The 18,064-nt window shown below is 41.8% G+C and overlaps 1 protein-coding gene across 1 annotated transcript; it reads left to right on the top strand.

Moving 5' to 3' along the window:
* The first annotated feature begins 456 nt into the window (after positions 1-456).
* On the top strand, positions 457-17,477 carry ptpdc1a (protein tyrosine phosphatase domain containing 1a). Its single transcript, XM_061220085.1, has 10 exons — positions 457-622; positions 8,538-8,645; positions 10,392-10,563; positions 11,105-11,185; positions 11,437-11,555; positions 12,192-12,329; positions 12,581-13,563; positions 14,237-14,422; positions 15,170-15,280; positions 15,370-17,477. Exons 1-10 carry the CDS (start codon positions 505-507, stop codon positions 15,499-15,501), a joined length of 2,148 nt encoding a protein of 715 aa, XP_061076069.1. The 5' UTR covers positions 457-504; the 3' UTR covers positions 15,502-17,477.
* Positions 17,478-18,064: the final 587 nt, after the last annotated feature.

The following is an 18,064-nucleotide window of genomic DNA, read 5'->3' as shown; positions in this document are numbered from 1 at the left end:
GGATAGTTTACGCTCTGGAAAGGTTAGGCTACCAAAACTTGTAGGTTACGCTTATTTTGATACTTTGGACTAGAATAAACAGAATTTTTTTTTCAACCAAATATGCTGGCTTGGTGCAGAAATGCGTTGAGGCGTTGGTTCCTCTCATTTATTAGAGATGCTTTTTTAAATCTTTACTTTTACCAATTTTGCCCGTAAACGTAAGAAAACGTCCTTCACTGTAGTTAAGCACTAATATATGATGTTTCAATATTGACCAAAGAGTAGGATACGCCTCAACCGGACAACTCTTTTAGTTCTTGTAACGGTATCGCTATGCAAAAAAGAGAGAAAAACAGGTCACCCGGCAAGAACGTAATTTCCCGTGCGCGCGAGTGGAAGCAAATCTTCTGCAGTCTGAGCGTGGTCACATGCTGCTAGACCGGCGAATGGGAGACGTAGCCTTGAGCTGACAACATGTCACTGAACGGGATACTAGGAGCTGTATGACAAGTGCAATATTGAATGAAATTACAATGGATCCGGGTGAAATGGGTTTACTGTAGCGCGATGGTTTTTATTTTAAGCGACTATGATATGGAACACCCAGACCAAAGCATTAGGAACGGAAGTGAAGAACCAGGTAGGAGTTTGTAATAGTTAGCCGACTGGCTAACTAGCAGGGCAAGCCTATTATTTTTCGAAAGGGACATGAATTGTTGCTTGCGCCTAGCTGTCCAGACGTACAATTTGTTGCACGGTGACAGATTGGTACCCAACCTTCACGCGAGGTTACAAAACACTGCACGCTTGATATGGTTTCCTGTTTGACATCCTAAAATAGATTGAGTATTGAGGGATTGAGAGCTGTGTAATTAACCATATAGCCAGCGAAGTACCTGCAACTTGTCTTCATTGACGGAACATTGCCCCGTGGTTTATCATTTTCAATATCTATGGAATCGATATTGTCAAACTTAACAGTTTACCTACAATGTATGGGATGCTTGCTAGTGGGCTACGCTGCTGCCTAGCGTTGTTGCTACCGAGGATCAGATATTCTCATTTGCAGGCTTTCTGCTGGATAACTTACTGTAAATATGTAAGTCACCGGTCACCGCGCTGTCATTGCAGTTGTCGTAGGATACATAATTGCTAATATCCATTATATTGTGTAGAGAAATAAAACATTATGTATTTGTTCTTCGTAAATTAAGTAATAAATAATATCAAGAAAAAGGTCCCATACTGATACTCTTATAACGGAAAAGCTTGCGTAACTGTGTGCACTCGTCGCCCCGTAGCCTATCAACCCCTTTGATGCGAGGAGCGTTTGAACATCAGACATGAAAGGCATCTTTAACCCTGGAGAAATGAGAGCTCATTTTAAGTCCAAGAGGAGCTACACAGTATCAGTAAGCAGAACAAATGTTAAACAAGCGTTTATAATACTATAATAGGCTACGCTCTGGATAAGACATGGCTCAGGCAGGGGCGACATGGCTCGGACAGTAAGAGCAGTCGTCTGGCAGTCGGAGGGTTGCCGGTTCGATCCCCCGCCCGGCCTCTCGAAGTGTCCCTAAGACACCTAACCCCCAAATCCGTGTGTGTGTGTGTGTGTGTGAGTGAATGTATGAATGGGTGAATGAGAATTGTACAGCGCTTTGGATAAAGGCGCTATATAAATGCCAACCGTTATTATAAGAGCGTCTGCCAAATTTGCGATTATTATGATTATTTCAAATTCTCGTTCTTAATACAAACACGCACAAATAAAACATGCAAACTAGAAGCGCAAAATATTACAAAATTAAACCAACAAACTGAATCAACCAAGTTTAGATTACTTGCCAGTTTAGATTACTGAGACAGCAGTTAAGATAGTGTAATCCACTTAATCGACAATGCTGTTGCCCTGGGTGATACCAGTGACCAATTAAATATTTTAACATGGACAGAGGGAGTAAAGGATAGATGTCTGCTATCTTCTGCTGTTCTCCCTGTAGTGCCTCTATTAGTAGCATGCAATTTCCTCACACCAACACATCTCTGCACCGATGACTGATAATTATGTTGATAATGATGGGGTGAAAAAAAGATAATTGTTGTAAATAGTTTGAAAAACTAATATTTCGCTGGTGTTGATTCAAGAATTAAGCTAGACCTTTGGCCACAGACCCGGTGGTGTCTGTTCCTGTTGTCTAGACATAGCAGCGCATGTCCACTGTAAAGAAAAGGTGCTTTGATTGGATCCTCTTTGTTTGGCTGCAATTAGAAACAAACTACTATGGCACTAAACGCTGTAGGTTTACACAAGGTTGTGACTTGGATGACTCCCATCCGCTCTGGTCATTGCCTAAGCCTTTATTTATGCTAAGTATTGCTGCAGAGGGTCTTCTAAACACCTAAAAAGAGAAACAACACAGTTGGTGTCTCAAAAAATATGCTTAAGACTCAAAAACAGTAAGGCCTGCTTAGTATGATAAAGTTATTGGTTGTGTAATTAATAAGTTCTTCACATACAGTATAACAAGCTGCAGTGTGTTCAAGAGCTTAGGAAATGGGATGAAAATGCTTCAGATCCAGATCACATGTGGGGATCGCATATGGAGAACTGCTGTTCTACTGTTAAAATGGCATTTAGCCTGAAATTCTCTAGTATCTCCAGCTGTACAGTTTTGTATTTTTTATTTTTATCCATGGCCGAAGGCACCAGTTAACAATATGTTCCAGCTTTTGGAGGTCACATAAGGACTTGCATGTTGTCCATACAAGCATTTTTATTTGAGTAGGCCTACAACATGAGTGTACATGTGTATACACAAACGATGCTTTTGATAAATTGGAGTTATTAGCATTGAATAATACAGGCATGTTCAAATGTGGTTTCATATCCACTTTTCTTTATATCGATTCTTCTAGTGCTCTAAACCATATTCGTTTGTCTTGTAATTGCCCTGACAACATCAAGCATCCGCTGTAGTTTCAAAACAATGGATGAAACCGCAAGAAGCTCTGAGACCTAACGCCGCACAATGCAAATAATAGTCGGTCCCATTAGGTACAAATTTGCTTGCTTTTGTTTTCTACTGTGTGAATACTTATGGGTCCTGTTGCACTTCTCATTATTTCACTGCAAGCTCCACCGCAAGCCAATTTTATTTTAAAAATACATGAGAGGATCAATTCCAGTTCATTAAGTATTCCCATAGCAGTGCAAAGAACGGCTCTGTAGCCTACCAGCTTTGTTGATCGCAATCTATTGCCATGAACGGACCTAACACCTGGAGCATAACAATAGTCCACTTGCATTATGTTTTGCTCAAAGTTGAAAGTTGCGTCTGTATTATGCACTATGAATTAATTTTGCCATGTGGTGTGGAAATGTGTGATTGTCACAATTAGGCCTAGCCTAAATGTAAACATTGACTTGTTTCAAAGGAAACAGAGCTGTATACTGGATACACGCTGTCTCAATGGACTGCTTGGAGCTTTGGGAGAATACACTCATACTGGGATGACTTGTTTCCCCCCTAAGGTTTAGGTAGCTATGGTATTTTATGTAGGGCCTCTAAAATCAACTCAGTTCAGACTGTAAGTATGAGGACTTTGGTTGAACTTATTGACCTATATTGATGAAGCCCATTAACTCTCTGACCTTTTGACTGACCCATACCGTGCTTTGAAGTTTATTACCACTGTGATGAGATTCAATCACTTGGTGACATGCAGGTAAACAACCCTGGGGTGCTCTCTGCGGGGTTGATCTCTCTGGAGCGACTGTCTGACTCATCATGCTGTTTTTGCTTTCAAGCTTCAGCTGCTCTCTGATTATTTATTGATTACTGGTATTATATCTGTGCTTAAGCTCTAATGCTTTAAAACAGTGGTTCTCAACCTTCTCACTCACCCCCCCCCCACACACACACACACACACATACACACACACACACACAAAGGAGACATGATGACTTGTCTGCCTGTCCTCCTCATTTGTCTGTACACACTCCATTACAATACAATTGTTAGTCAAGCTTATTCCATTTAACAAAATAAAAGCATCAAAGTGATTTTAATCAATTTGCCATACAATTTTGTATTTATATACTATGAATTGCTTTCTGTTATTTACAAAAACGAAACATGTCTTTCAGTAATTTCCAGTCATCTCAAGGCCCCCCTGGCAGTTTTATTCATTTTGGGCCCCGGGGCCCCCTGTTGAGAAGCACTGCTTTAAAAGGCAAGACACCGTAAAGAAGAGTATCTTGGCAACACAAGCCGCATTTTCCCAAGGAAAGGCTGACATGCAATATTCTACTGCATGCAATTGTTCTCATTAGCAAGCACACAGCTGACATCATTGAACAAGTCTTAACTAGCCAGCTGCCTTCATCAGAGCTGGATTAATTTACCCAACTTTTAATGAGAATTTAAGATCCCACCGCTAAGCTTGTTCTTTGAAAGGTAATTGGCAGCATCACACTGAAGATGCAGTATTATAAATGCAGGCACTTAAGTACTGGAGGTATTGTGAATAAGTGAAATTCACAGACAGACTCAATGATTTGTTGAAAAGAATGCCTACACCCCTATGTAATAAACATGCTTCAATAGCTAGATCAGCAAGGCAAGGAAACCCCACTTTATTTTATTTACCGGTCATATACAGCAGTATGTTGTAGCCACATTATGACAAGTTGTCATATATTCTTTACCTTTTCATAGTTGCCTCTTCCTGATCATCTCACTAATACATTCAGCACTGTGTAACTCATCTGAAGGGATGCTATGGCACAATATGAGGACACGTTTAGGAGTTGTGACCTGCAGTGAACCATGCTCCCAAATAAAGAATGTTTATGGAACTACAATAATTATACTGTTAAATGCATGATGGTCTGTTTTATTGGCATTGACATTTCTCATGTTGAGAGACAAAAAGCAGACTCCAAATGATAATTCCACACATAGAATCGGCTCTAGACGTTAGCTTTGTATTGCATTAATTAATGACGTGAAGGCACACAGCTGGACAAGAAAGAGCTGAGTAGCCAATGAATGACTTTTGGTCCCCTAAAATTGGGGGTCTGTTCATACAAAGGGCTGTAATTACACGGATCACCCCATATATGCATCTGAGGCTGCAGCAGTTGGTCCTCGCCAATGTTGACCTCCGGCCAAAGCCCACAATGATGAGACCGGGACTCACGGGACAGTTGCAGGGCTCAGACCTTTATCCATACAGTGAAGCCACCCAAAGGCCTCATTGCTTCATTTCACATCCAATGTGCTGGACTACAAAGCAAAAACAACACAACAGTACTTTTGCATTTAACTGTATATTTAGTATGCTGTAGCTAACACCTATGCTAAATCCGTGCAGTATCATGAAATATATTTGAAACCATGGATTTCTAGCTGGTATTATTCCATGGTATGCGTAATATGCTGTGTTTGCTAACGCCAACAGAAAATGAAACGCATGAAATGTGACACACAAAATGACTGGCACTATTTTAGCGACGAACCAAACAGGCGCTTGGGATAGATATATCTCCCATTTACGTGTTGTAAAATGAGTCATCTATGTTTTTTCACCGTTCAGATGTAATTCTGGAGTAATGGGATTAACCGGGCAATCCTGGAGGAGTCAGAAAGAGGAAATAGGCGTGTCATTTGTTGTTCCCAGGCCACATGTGTACCACTGAAGACCTGCAGAGAGTAAAGGGGAGGGGTCATAGGTGTGCTCATCTCCGCTCTGCTTTCTCCACCCCCTCTCTCAGCAGCAAGACTGATTTAGCACTCAACACTCTCACTGCAGGTAGCACAACAACCACCTCACTCGCACTGGGGGACTGTGGTGGAATAGCTGGCAGAGCCCAACGTGTGCTGGATTCATGCCTTCCCGTACTGTAACTGCCAGAGATCTGAATGATATTAGAAGACAGTAGGTGTGGAGTGTGCAAGGATCTGCAAGATCTTGGCTTATTTTAATTTCCAGCATGCTAGTGATGGCCCTCTTCTGTGTGCCTCAGTGGGGTGAACAGAATTTAAGATAATGTCATTATTCTGTGCCCTCCCTACCCAACTTGGATATGGTTTTATGTTTGCGGGTTGATGACAATGAGACAATGATGGGTTGTTTCTTCAGGCTGTTATGGGTAAGTCGAATTTTCATGTAAAAAAAGCGACAGAAATATTTTCTTGTTTAAATAGTTGTAGTATATCAGTGTTAATAATGGGGAATGTAGCACCGTGTACTGTTAAACAAATTCAAAGTGCCTGAATTCAAGGACGGCAGTCAAACTAACCGGTACTTGAAAAGGCTTCTGATGAGAATGGATTTGTATGTATGCTGCCTTGTGGTGAGATTCATGTATAACATGATTTTTCTTGCATGGCCAGCTAAATAGAGACACTCTGTGCCACTCTGACTGAAAGGATTTTGTGCTGTCTGGCATTTGACACTTGAACTTTCTTTCAATTGGAGAGGTTGATTTGCAACATCCAATGTAAACATAAGCAGTCAAGTATTTTAACAACAGTAGGACGCCGCCACACACTTTTATGGTTAAACAATGCTAGGAATAGTGACATATAGTGACATAACATTGATAGCGCGTGCAAAAAATAAGACTGGAGCTTTTGACTTTTAGACTGCTAAAGTCTGAGCAATGTAAAAAATAAATGAGCATTTCATTACACTGGTAATATACATGGATGATGGATTTAGTGTGTAGACACAACAAAATAATAGAGGAAGCAATGTGTGAACAATGCCAGCCGTATCCATGTTTATTTATTCACAAGCCCAGTGGGTGATGCTTACAGCCCACGCTCAAAATAAGCCATTTTCTCTCTCTAATACATCCCTCTCCCTCTCCCTCTCCCTTTCACACACACACACACACACAATCATGGCCCACTCGCATCAGTCTGCACACAACATAAGTATGACTAGCATTAAATGGCAACACAAATATTATTTTTGAATAGACACATGAAACTATGTACCACGCCGATATGGTCATATGCACAATGGACTGGTCTTGAACTGTTTTTCCACTGGGTAGTGTATTCACACCGAGTGGAAACTAATAACTGCTTTTGATTAAAGGCTTCCCCATCACACATTTATCATGAAACAAAGGCCCGCGATTAGACTTTGAATTTGTACAATACGCATGAACATACATCTGGTGTCATGTGACTGCCTTTAAATTCGACATTCTCTGTGAGTGCAGAATCCGGGGTGAGTGGAAGGTTTCAGATGTATTTGGTTGTTGTGAACAAGGGCTTACTGCAGTATCAGTTTGTAAGAAGTGTAACATTACCTTACAATGTAAATGAGTCTGAAAATACTGTCCCTACAGTGACAGCATTCTAACCTTACTTTATGAATTAAACATGTCTTCTCCAAGGACTCAAAACAAATAACTTACCTACCAGTATCTTACTAAGATCATTGTGTTACTTTTACAAAAAGATGTGTTTTACTATATCAAAAACAGACAAACTAAGGCATTATCAAATATGTTTATTATTTGTTCTGCTTAAGCAAGAATGTTGAAACATAAACATGGTTTCATGATGCAACACAGTATGATTTGATAATCAGTATGAAAAGGCTCGGCACAATCCTTATTAACACAGCATGTGCAACAAAGAAAAGAATCCAAGAGCAGAATTTCAGTTGTGCTTTGTGTAAATACAGTCACTGCTTGCAGTGAGGAGCATCTTAGGTAATAATATGAGATGCTTACAGTTGATCTTCGATATACATACATCCCCAGTGTTCAACTGGCTCATGCTAGACACTGTGCAACTTACTCTCACTACACATATACAGTCAATGCTTTAGGGGATTAGGTGGTCCTGTGAATAATTGAAGAAGCACAGCAGTAGCATCTTCCAGTGGGGAAACGTGGCTCCCATGTGCATTCTGTCCATCTTAGCAATTACCTGATGAGCACCACACTGCTATGTAATATTCCTTGAAATGTAAAAAAAAACACCTGAAATGTTTACATACATAAATTACATTGTTACTGCAATTCTGCATTGGTTGTGCGGGTGTGTGTGTGTGTGTGTGTGTGTGTGTGTGTGTAAAGGTGTTGCTTGGTTACATACGTGTATTGTGCATTAACCACAGATAATATATTTTCATATTTGTAAATTAAATTGTTGCTGTGATTCTGCATTAGTTTGTGTGAGTGTGGGTGCACTTGTGCGTAAGTTTGCTGCTCTGTTTTCCTGAACTTCACAAAATACTGTACTATTTAAAATAAAATAAAATAATAATAATAATAATAATAATAATAATAGCAGCAGCTCACATCACCCTCTGCAGCGGTACGGCCACGCCCATTGCCTGACAGTTGAGTGGTCTGGCAGCGGGATTAACAGAGCAGCCTGTGACACGGCGTCTCCTGGGGGTCCGTGCCGGGCAACGGACGGCTCCCTCTGCTCCACCTGCTGTTTGCTCCGGCTGAGCTGCGGCACGGCGGCCCTGGTGACTGCTGTCTTTGTGACTCCTGATGTTTGCTCTCGATTGGCAGGCTGCACCATGGCGGCGGGCGTGAGTCTGCAGAACGACCTGCCTCCCTCCACCGCTGGAGCCGGGGTCGGGGAACACAGCTCCTCGGAGACGGACATGGACACCCCAGGTAGGGCACGCCGCTGTGGGGTACGGTGCTCCCGACGGCTTTTACGGTCCGACTTTAAGGCTGTTAATTTGGTGCGGCTGCAGGACTCCATGGGCTATTGACAGGTGACCGTATGTCACGAGGACTGTCATTCTGTATATGTTAATGATATTATAGTAACCTAAATCAAAGATCAAAAAATTTAAAACATACAAATGTAATACATGGTGCAGAAATTGAGGAAAAACCTTTGAATAATGCTTGTTTTTTTGACAATACAGCTGAGCAGAGATTTCAGAAACTACAAATTCACAGCTTTCAATGAAGCACAAACACCCACATTTTGATTGATGCCTCTAAATTATAGTACCTGATAAATAATTCAAAAGTATTTTTGATACTACTTTTTCTGCAATGGCAAGTGTGTCTAGTTAGAGGGGTGATAACAAATGACTCATTCATAATTGCATTATGTAATCTTCCACATTATAATCATTAGCATTTTTGTCAGAGAATCTCAAAATGCATCTGATATCTTGAATGTTTAGAAAATGATCATAAATCATCAACTAACTGGCATTAACACAGGCTGTGGCTGAGGTATTCCAGAATATTCTTTAAACATTTCTAACCAGTATGGGTTACACCCAGCATGTTTATACATTCCTACATCTTGGATCTTACCTTCCTACATCAAGTCTTACAAGTCTCTTTTTAATGTTGCATGAAGACAAATATCAGTTTCACACTTGCAAATGGTTACAAATGAGTGCCCGCGCTGGGTGAAACGTATCTCAGGTGTGAAATGTTGGCTATTGAATAAAGCAAGTGTGTTTAGTGCCTGTGTTTGTGCAGCTGTTCCAGAGAAATAGATAAGAAAATATTATTCATTCATATTATTCATATTATGCAGCATTTTAGCTGTTGCAAAGGGCACGGTACATCGTGCAGTAGATAATATTTTTATGAAAAGGTAGATGATCTCAACTCACTGTAGTGCCTTCAGAATGCGAAATCGCACAGCCTCCCACTGGCTGCTTTGGAGCTGGTTGTCATGGAGACTTTTCAAGCCCAACCGACAAACCAATGGATTGCATTGGCCCCTCGTAACAGTTTGGTGCGGAGAGTCGCTCAGTTTGCACCTCAGCCTCGGTAGCAGCGGTGCCTGAGCCACGGCCTCTCCTCCCCCGTTAGAGATGCATCGGCGCGCCCGCCGGTCCCTGGCCGGGGCGATCCTCAGCGGCTTCACCAAGAGCCGCCGCCACTCCGCCTCGGACGTCCTCCTCAAAGTCCTCCAGAGGAGGCGCAGCTCGGCGGTGGAGATCCTCTCCTCCTCCACTCAGAGGGTCATGGTGGCGGTTAGCATGGTGGAGACTCACGTAGACGCAAGAGGAAGGAAATGTAAATGCTGCAGTGAAGCTTCTCCATTTGTTTTGAGAATCTTTTTTTTTTTTTTTTTTTTTTTTTTTGCTCGGTGCCGGTTCAGTGGTCCTGACCAAAACGAATGGTCCAGCCCTCGTGATCAGATTGATTGCATAAGGTTGATGTCTGATGTATGAGTCATCGCTGGATATGAAGGTCGAGAGATGGTCATACACCACCGCAGGCACGCTGTTGCTAGGCCACGAGAGCGTTGTAACTTATCCGGAATATCATCGTCGGGAAAGAAATGCGGGGCGTGGGGCGGGAGGTACAGCATGTGCTATTGTGTGTTCTCGGTGCATTTCTGCATGTTTACGATGTCCTCCACCCTTCTCCCCACTGCAGTGAGCAGCAGGGTGCCCACTGCGAAGTACACCAAGGTGGGGGAGACCCTGAGGCACGTGATCCCGGGGCACATGCAGTGCTCCATGGCGTGTGGAGGCAGGGCCTGCAAGTACGAAAACCCGTCCCGCTGGAGCAGCGACGAGCAGGCCGTCAAGGGCCTGTACTCCTCCTGGTGAGAACCTGCCTCACTGCTTGGTCAGGTTATTTATTCCTCTATTTATTTAATTTAATTTAAATTTGCATGTTAGTACTGGCCTGCCTTGAGAAACCTCCTGGATGCTGAATTTCCGATTGACGTGCGAACAGAGCCCCGTAATTCTTTGGATTCAAATACTTTGCTCGATTGGTCTTGCCTGGTGCAATTGAGGTAATTAAGAGGGCCAGAATGTAGGGTTTGTTTTGAGAGTATTTCATAGGTTCCAATACACCAATCGAGCTCAGTAAATTGTGGAAAAATATTTGAATCCAAAACAAGTACGTATTTGATCCAGGTCTGGTTTAATCTGTGAACAGATTAGTGCTTGGTAGTTTACTTTCATTTTTTCCCAAGCAGAACTAAATCCATATTTTAGTTGGGTGAATTGGATATTTTCATGTAGACTAAAATTAACACTAACAATAAAAGTTCTGGGATTACTGAGCATAAGTGACGTATTCCATGCACAATGTACTCATTGAATGACATTTACCCACCCTAACACTGTTTATTTCAGGATTACTGACAACTTGCTGGCTATGGCAAGGCCTTCTACAGAAATCATTGAAAAATACAACATAATCGACCAGTTCCACAGGTGAAAATGGCACATTCGATTTTTCTAATGGCATCACATAATATTTGGTTTGTAGCAAGAAGATAAATCGCACTGCATGCTGATACATACAGTAACACATTAAGAAAAAAAACCATTTCTACACAATACTAGCTGGCAGGGGTGAGGGAGCCTGATGGAATGTTCTGGCACTGTGGCGCGTGGCTCTGAGAAGAGCAGGGCTCGCGTGGAGGCAGGGCTGGCGATAACAAACCGCCGGTGCCTCTGCACAGGTGCGGCCTGAGGACGGTAATTAACCTGCAGCGCCCAGGAGAGCACGCCAGCTGCGGCAACCCCCTGGAGCAGGAGAGCGGCTTCACATACCGACCAGAGGCCTTCATGGAGGCTGGCAGTGAGTCACGCCCCCACTCTTGCTCCGTGCTAATTAATTATGCGCTCGGCTCTAACCGATCCCCCCAGGGCGGGAGGTAATTGTTTTCCACCGGCTTTGAGCGAACGGTCAAATTGGCGCGATTGCGTATGTGGGATCTCTTTACACGGTTCTACCTGTGTGTAACTGTAAATTCCATTCTGTTTTGAAACGTCTTTTGCTCTGGGTGTAATGGGCAGGCAGCACGCACACAGGGAGGACACACAGCCAAAACTGGAGCGAGGTGCAGACGAAAGGAGAGCAATCAGAGAAAAAGGATTGTCTCTATTATGCTTCCATCTTTTTATTTTGCTCTGGGTGTAAAATACCTCAGTTGTGTTCCGTAACAGTGGTGACATGTCAAGACCTTAGAATTATACGTTTCTAACTGACATGTTTGAGAAAAATTAGTTTGTGTCATAAACTAAATAGTAAATATACGTTTTACAAAATATTAAATGTTGTATCTGCATGGAGCCCATTCACTTTGATATCTATCATTTAGAAAAAATGTAGATAGAACCTAATAATTCAAAGGTCACGATGCGCATGTGCAAATTTGTCCTGTTGTGTTTTAACAGAAGACACAGAGGTCTAATTCAGCCATTTTTCTCTCAGTTTATTTTTACAATTTTGGTTGGAAGGACTACGGCGTGGCCTCTCTCACAACAATCCTGGACATGGTGAAGGTGATGTCATTTGCAATCCAGGAGGGAAAGATGGCCATCCACTGCCATGCTGGGCTTGGAAGGACAGGTTAATATGAGACACCGATGCTACAAGTGCTTTGACATGAAGCATCGTATCATTTAATGTCCCTATTAATCCGTTTTTTATAATTTACTGTGTGCATGGCTATTTTCTTGGAATTAACTGTATTTCTTTATTGCTGCACCTTATCCAAATCAATAAAGATGCATAAAAGATAAAGTACTTGCAAATTAATTCACGATACATGACAGTTAATAATATTGGCTTGTCATTCTTCTTTTTTGTGTTTTGTGCAGGCGTGCTATTGGCCTGTTACTTAGTGTTTACTACCAGGATGAGTGCTGACCAGGCCATTTTATTTGTGAGAGCGAAAAGGCCAAACTCCATCCAGACCAGGGGGCAGCTGCTGTGCGTCAGGGAGTTTGCGCAGTTCCTGGTGCCCCTGAGAAGCGTGTTCTCCTGCAGCGAGCCCAAAGCCAACCCCGTCACCCTGTCCCAGTACCTGACCCGCCAGCGCCACCTGCTGCACGGCTACGAGGCGCGGCAGCTGAAGAACGTGCCAAAGATGGTGCACCTGGCCTGCAAGCTGCTGCTGGACATCGCTGAGGACCGGCAGGTGGTGGAGGACGAGATCGTGGAGGTCCCGGACCTCACGGCGGAGGTGGAGAAGACCGTGTCTCAGCAAGCCCTCCAGCAGCTGGGCAAGGAGATGATGGGGAAGGGCATCACCGTGCCCTCTCCGCAGCCGCCCGGCCTGGAGAGAGCGCCCTCGGTGCCGGCCCACGACGCGGTTCTCTGCAGCGACTACGACCTGGACCCTCTGTGGAGCCGGCAGAACGCCTGCCGCTCCAACCCTCGACCGCACCTCCGGAGGAGCCTCAGCTACAGCGAGTCCGACCTGCTGCATCTGGGCGTCCGCGGGGTCCAGCCCTTCACCAACGCGCTGGGCAAGCATTGCCTCTCTCAGGAGGACCTGCCAGAGGCCCACCAGACCTCCCCTGCTTCGCCCCTCGACGTGGCCAGCCCCGCCTGGGAGGAGAGGAAGTCGAGGTGGCCTCTGCTCGGCAGGAGAAGGCCCCTGCGGCACGGCCAGCGCAGCCTGTCCCTGGGCTCCGCGGAGAACACCAGGAACGCCGGCGAAAGGGAGCCCGCCCTGCCCTCCATCGTTCTGCCCGCAGAACTCTCGCTGGACGCCCGAAGGCTGCTGGTGGCTCAAGCTCTTACCGTCGATTTGGACAAGTACGGGGAGGAGTACAAACACAAGGTCTCCGACTGGCAGGTACGAAATATAACCTCCATAAATTATCGCTTCAGACTTTCATTCTCAGATTGCTCCGATTGTTGCCTTTTACAATATCCATCTTCCTGCAAGGAAATGGGTCCATCTAAAACACCAGTGTCAATATAATGGCATGATGTCAGAGTAAAGCTGCAGTGACACTGTACAGCATAGAAAATAACACAGTCCACGTTCTGTCAGTATTAGTCACACAGGGTGTGTTCTCAGGTAGAGATAACCCGCTGGGATAATCTAGAGCAGGGGTCACCAACCTTTTTGAAACTGAGAGCTACTTCATGGGTACTGAGTCATACTAAGGGCTACCAGTTTGTTTTGTCACACGCACAATACTGACCTTTGAACTAGAGTAGGTCAGAGTTCACCTAAACTTATCTAAACTTCATGTATAATAAACATATTTTTAAGATATTGTCATTTTTAAATCTATATAAATGCAAGTGTGATTAAAAAAAAGTAGCAACAGAATAAAATTCAATTTTAGATGCAGCTCACTAGTGAGTTGTGCTATTTTTAGAACAGGCCTGCGGGCGACTCATGTGGTCCTTGGGGGCGACCTGGTGCCCGCGGGCACCGTGTTGGTGACCCCTGATCTAGAGTTACAGTAGATGAAATGGCAGTGGGATAGACACCATGGGAATGACTTGTCTTTCAGACAGAGCTCAACTCCAGGGAAGGAACCTGGGAGAGACTGTGCATGGAGAAAGACCCCCGTGTGCTGGCTAGCCTGATGTGGTCCTGGCTGGAGCAGCTAAAAGAGCCTGTTATCACCAAGGAGGACATCCAGGCCATGGACAGGAATCGACAAGCCCAGCAGCCAGCCCTCAACTCGATAGACAAGGTAACCACAGTACTTCTGTTATGGTGCTGTTTTTGCAAAGTCATATGCAAATATTTGGGCACCCCTGGTCAAAAAGCCTTTTACAAGTAATATCTTGGTGAACAGAAGCGAACCTGACCTCCAAATGGTACAAAGTTAAGCATGACACATTTCTTCGCATTTTAAAGCAAGATTACTTTTTTACCCCAGATAAAGGCATCTACTAAACATGAGCACAGAGTTGTAGTTCTCCTCGATTGTCCTGAAGCCTTCATTAACCTTATTTGGTTTTGTTCTAACTTTGTGGTCTGATTGTGCTAAATGGAGACTCACTTCAAATAATAATGTTCTCCTGAGAATTTATGACCAACTGGTGATTAGCAATTCATTGCTCAAACATGCCTTTACATGAATTGATCATGTTAAGTGGAGCCAATGAGTGAAATAATCTTTTTTTCACAAGCAATACACTGCTTGGCCCTTCATATCACCTCAATGTTTTCCCTCTTTTGAAAACAATACTGTGTATTTATCTAAAACAACTGAAGCAGCCTGAACAGACCTGAACACCTGTATACTTTATTATGTATTCATTTATTAGACGTATTGGACTTCTGCTGCTGCATCCACTTGAAGGTTTGATGTGCTGTTTGTTCAGAGATGCATTGTATGCTTTGTATTAACAAGCTGGTGTACAGGTCTACCTAATAAAGTGGTCAGGGAAATGTCACGTTGTGTGTCTAACACATCCTGCTCCGTATAATCCAGGGCTCCAGGCAGACATTGATGTGTGTCCTTCATTGTATGGGACATTTACTGACAATACCTGAAGAAGTGGAGGATGCATTTCTTGCTCGGACAATAAAAGCTTTCACCAAGGTACCTTTTCTCTGCTCCTACTTTACTACAATGAACAGCAATGATCTGAACAGCTCTTAACGTATGGTTCACTTTATATTTTTAAACAGATCGTACTTGATTCAGAAGATGGGCTGGATGTGTATAGGACTCTGAAAGAGATCCTGAAGCTGGTCTTGCATGAAATGAGAATGAAAGCAATAGAGGAGCCAGACACACCATGTTCCTGTATACTCCCATGAGTTCCCCCCTCAGTGGATCTGTCAGCTGGAGGGTCAAATAAGGGTAAAGCAAAATTACTGCAATATCAACTTTATATTTCATACCGAACATTTTACAATAATGAATTAATGAATAGATCAATTCATTTTATTTTCCTCTGCTGCTACTTCAATGTACTTTTCTAATATATTGTTACTGTTTTAAAGAACATGTTTTAAGACGTGATGTGATCTCTGCATCAAGCTGTTATTGTTTCAAACTACTGTACTTGTATTTTTTAACTGCCATATGTTTTTGTGCCATGAAGCAAAGTTAAGCATTTAATTGAACTGTCCTTAAATATTTCAACAGTGTCTTTGGGAAAGTCATCCTGTTGTGTTTTGAATTATATACTAATTATGTATATTATTAATTTACTGTATATGTTTAGTTTCTATTTAATATATTTTACTGTTTGCAAGTTGTTGAAAATCACATGTAAAAGAAAGGATCCTCATTTGATGAGTGACATCACTATGAGCACAGGAAACACCTTTCTCTATACTATTGAATTTAAACCAAAAAGATTTTCACTGTGCAAAGCTGAATTCATCCTGACAAATATTTAAAATGTTTTATTTATTGAATTGTTCTTTTTTTCTTTTTATGAAAATTGAACTGAACTGAATACTTTCGACAAAACACTTGAGAAAGCAAATAAATGCAAATTATGACTTTAGGGTTTGACATGATCTGTTTATGAGATCTGAACTATTTAGATTAAAATGCAAGATTCCTATAAAACTTGTAAAATAGTGGATTGGTTAACAGCATTACCTAAATCAGCATTGCATTTTGTCTTAACACATCAGTTATATAAAAAAACAAAAAAAAGACAAAACGTAATACTGCTCTTCAAATTTTTATATTTATGTTTTTTACGTATGACTACGGTTTAGAACTTTGTCTTTAGACCGAACTAATATATCATTGTATCCGTTTGATGTTTAAGTATAGTCCCCTCCAAAAGTATTGGAACAGCAAAGCCAATCCCGTTGTTTTTGCAATACACTGAATACATTTTGGGTTGAGATAAAAACATGAACACATGTTCAGAATTTCAGCTTTTATTTCCTGGTATTCTCACCTAGATGTGTTAATCTACTGAAAAACATTGCACTTTGGTGTCAGACCACACAATCTTTAGGAGAACAGAAATATTGGAACAGAGCATATTTAAGTAAATTAAAGTAAATAACCCTTAATATTTGGTAGCATATCCCTTACTTGCAATAACTGCATCAAGCCTGCAACTCACTGACATCATGCTTGTGCAATAGCTCTGATCGACTTCCCTTCTTTTCTAAGCTTCTCCCAAATACTAACACAAATGCAGTCTTCACAGGCTAAAGCCAAGAGTAGACATTCAGAACTATTTATTGTTTAACCAATCAATCTAACAAAAAACACCCGTCAGTCACATGTTCCAATACTTTCGCTCACCTAAAAATCTGGTGGTCTGATACAAAAGGTGACATGTTTAAGTTTAACAAATCTAGATTAAATTACCTGCAAATAAAAGATGAAATTCGGATCTGTCATCTCATGTACTGAAACACATTTGTCTTCAGTGTATAGCAAAAACGAATTGACCTTGTTGTTCCAATACTTTTGGAGGGGACTGTATATTGGAAAGAGAAATGTGTATTGCCTATAAAAAAGCACTATGGATCATTGAGCACTGTAGCCTTTGAGAACCCAGGGTTCTGATGCTGACCTCTTTCTCGCTTATAGTGTGCATCTGGTGAAGGTCCAGACAAAGCACACAAGCCTAAAAATTGTTCACACATTATGTGAAGGGCTCTTTATTATCAATATGCCCTAGTTTGCCTGAATTTCAGATGTTGTGATGACATTTTATATTACATATTTCATTTCACCTGCACATTTTCAAGGATTATATTTTTGCATTATATTCCTTGGTGATACATTAAATGTTGTTGATGTGAAAACCAAATGTCTCCTGCTCTTGTTTGTAGTGAAAGGATCTTAATATTGGAGGAATCTTATGTAAAGTTAAGATCCTATATTTAAGCTGCAACTTTGTTTGCCATTTTCTGTGTGTGTATCATTTTGATTTGTATAACATTCATTTTGTGAAGGTAGTGTATATTCACACCCCATGGAGGTATGACTTCTTGAATATTTGAATTTTGATAGTCTTGGCAATAAATAGGCCTACTATTAATATGATCCTAATTAAATACCCCAATGGGTTAGAACTTACAAACGACCCCAAAAAAGATAAGATACAAATGCTCAAAATGGCCAATAAATCTTGTAGCCAGAGTGCCAACACTCACAAGTACACAAGTGATCTATAATGTATCCAGTTCATATGAGAATTAACATAAAACAGAAGCAAGTATGGAGGACCAGAAATGCCATAAGTTATACATAAATGAACATTAAATAAATAAATAGCCCAGTGCAATAAATACATAAATGCATAAAATAAATGGACACAAATTAATAAATGTTTAATGTATGAATTGAGGCAATTTATTATTTTCAGTGTTCACATTTGTCTACATGATAATGACA

The sequence above is a fragment of the Conger conger genome, chromosome 14 (assembly GCF_963514075.1).
Source record: "Conger conger chromosome 14, fConCon1.1, whole genome shotgun sequence".
NCBI lineage: Eukaryota > Metazoa > Chordata > Actinopteri > Anguilliformes > Congridae > Conger > Conger conger.
This window is presented reverse-complemented; position numbering and strand designations above follow the sequence as displayed.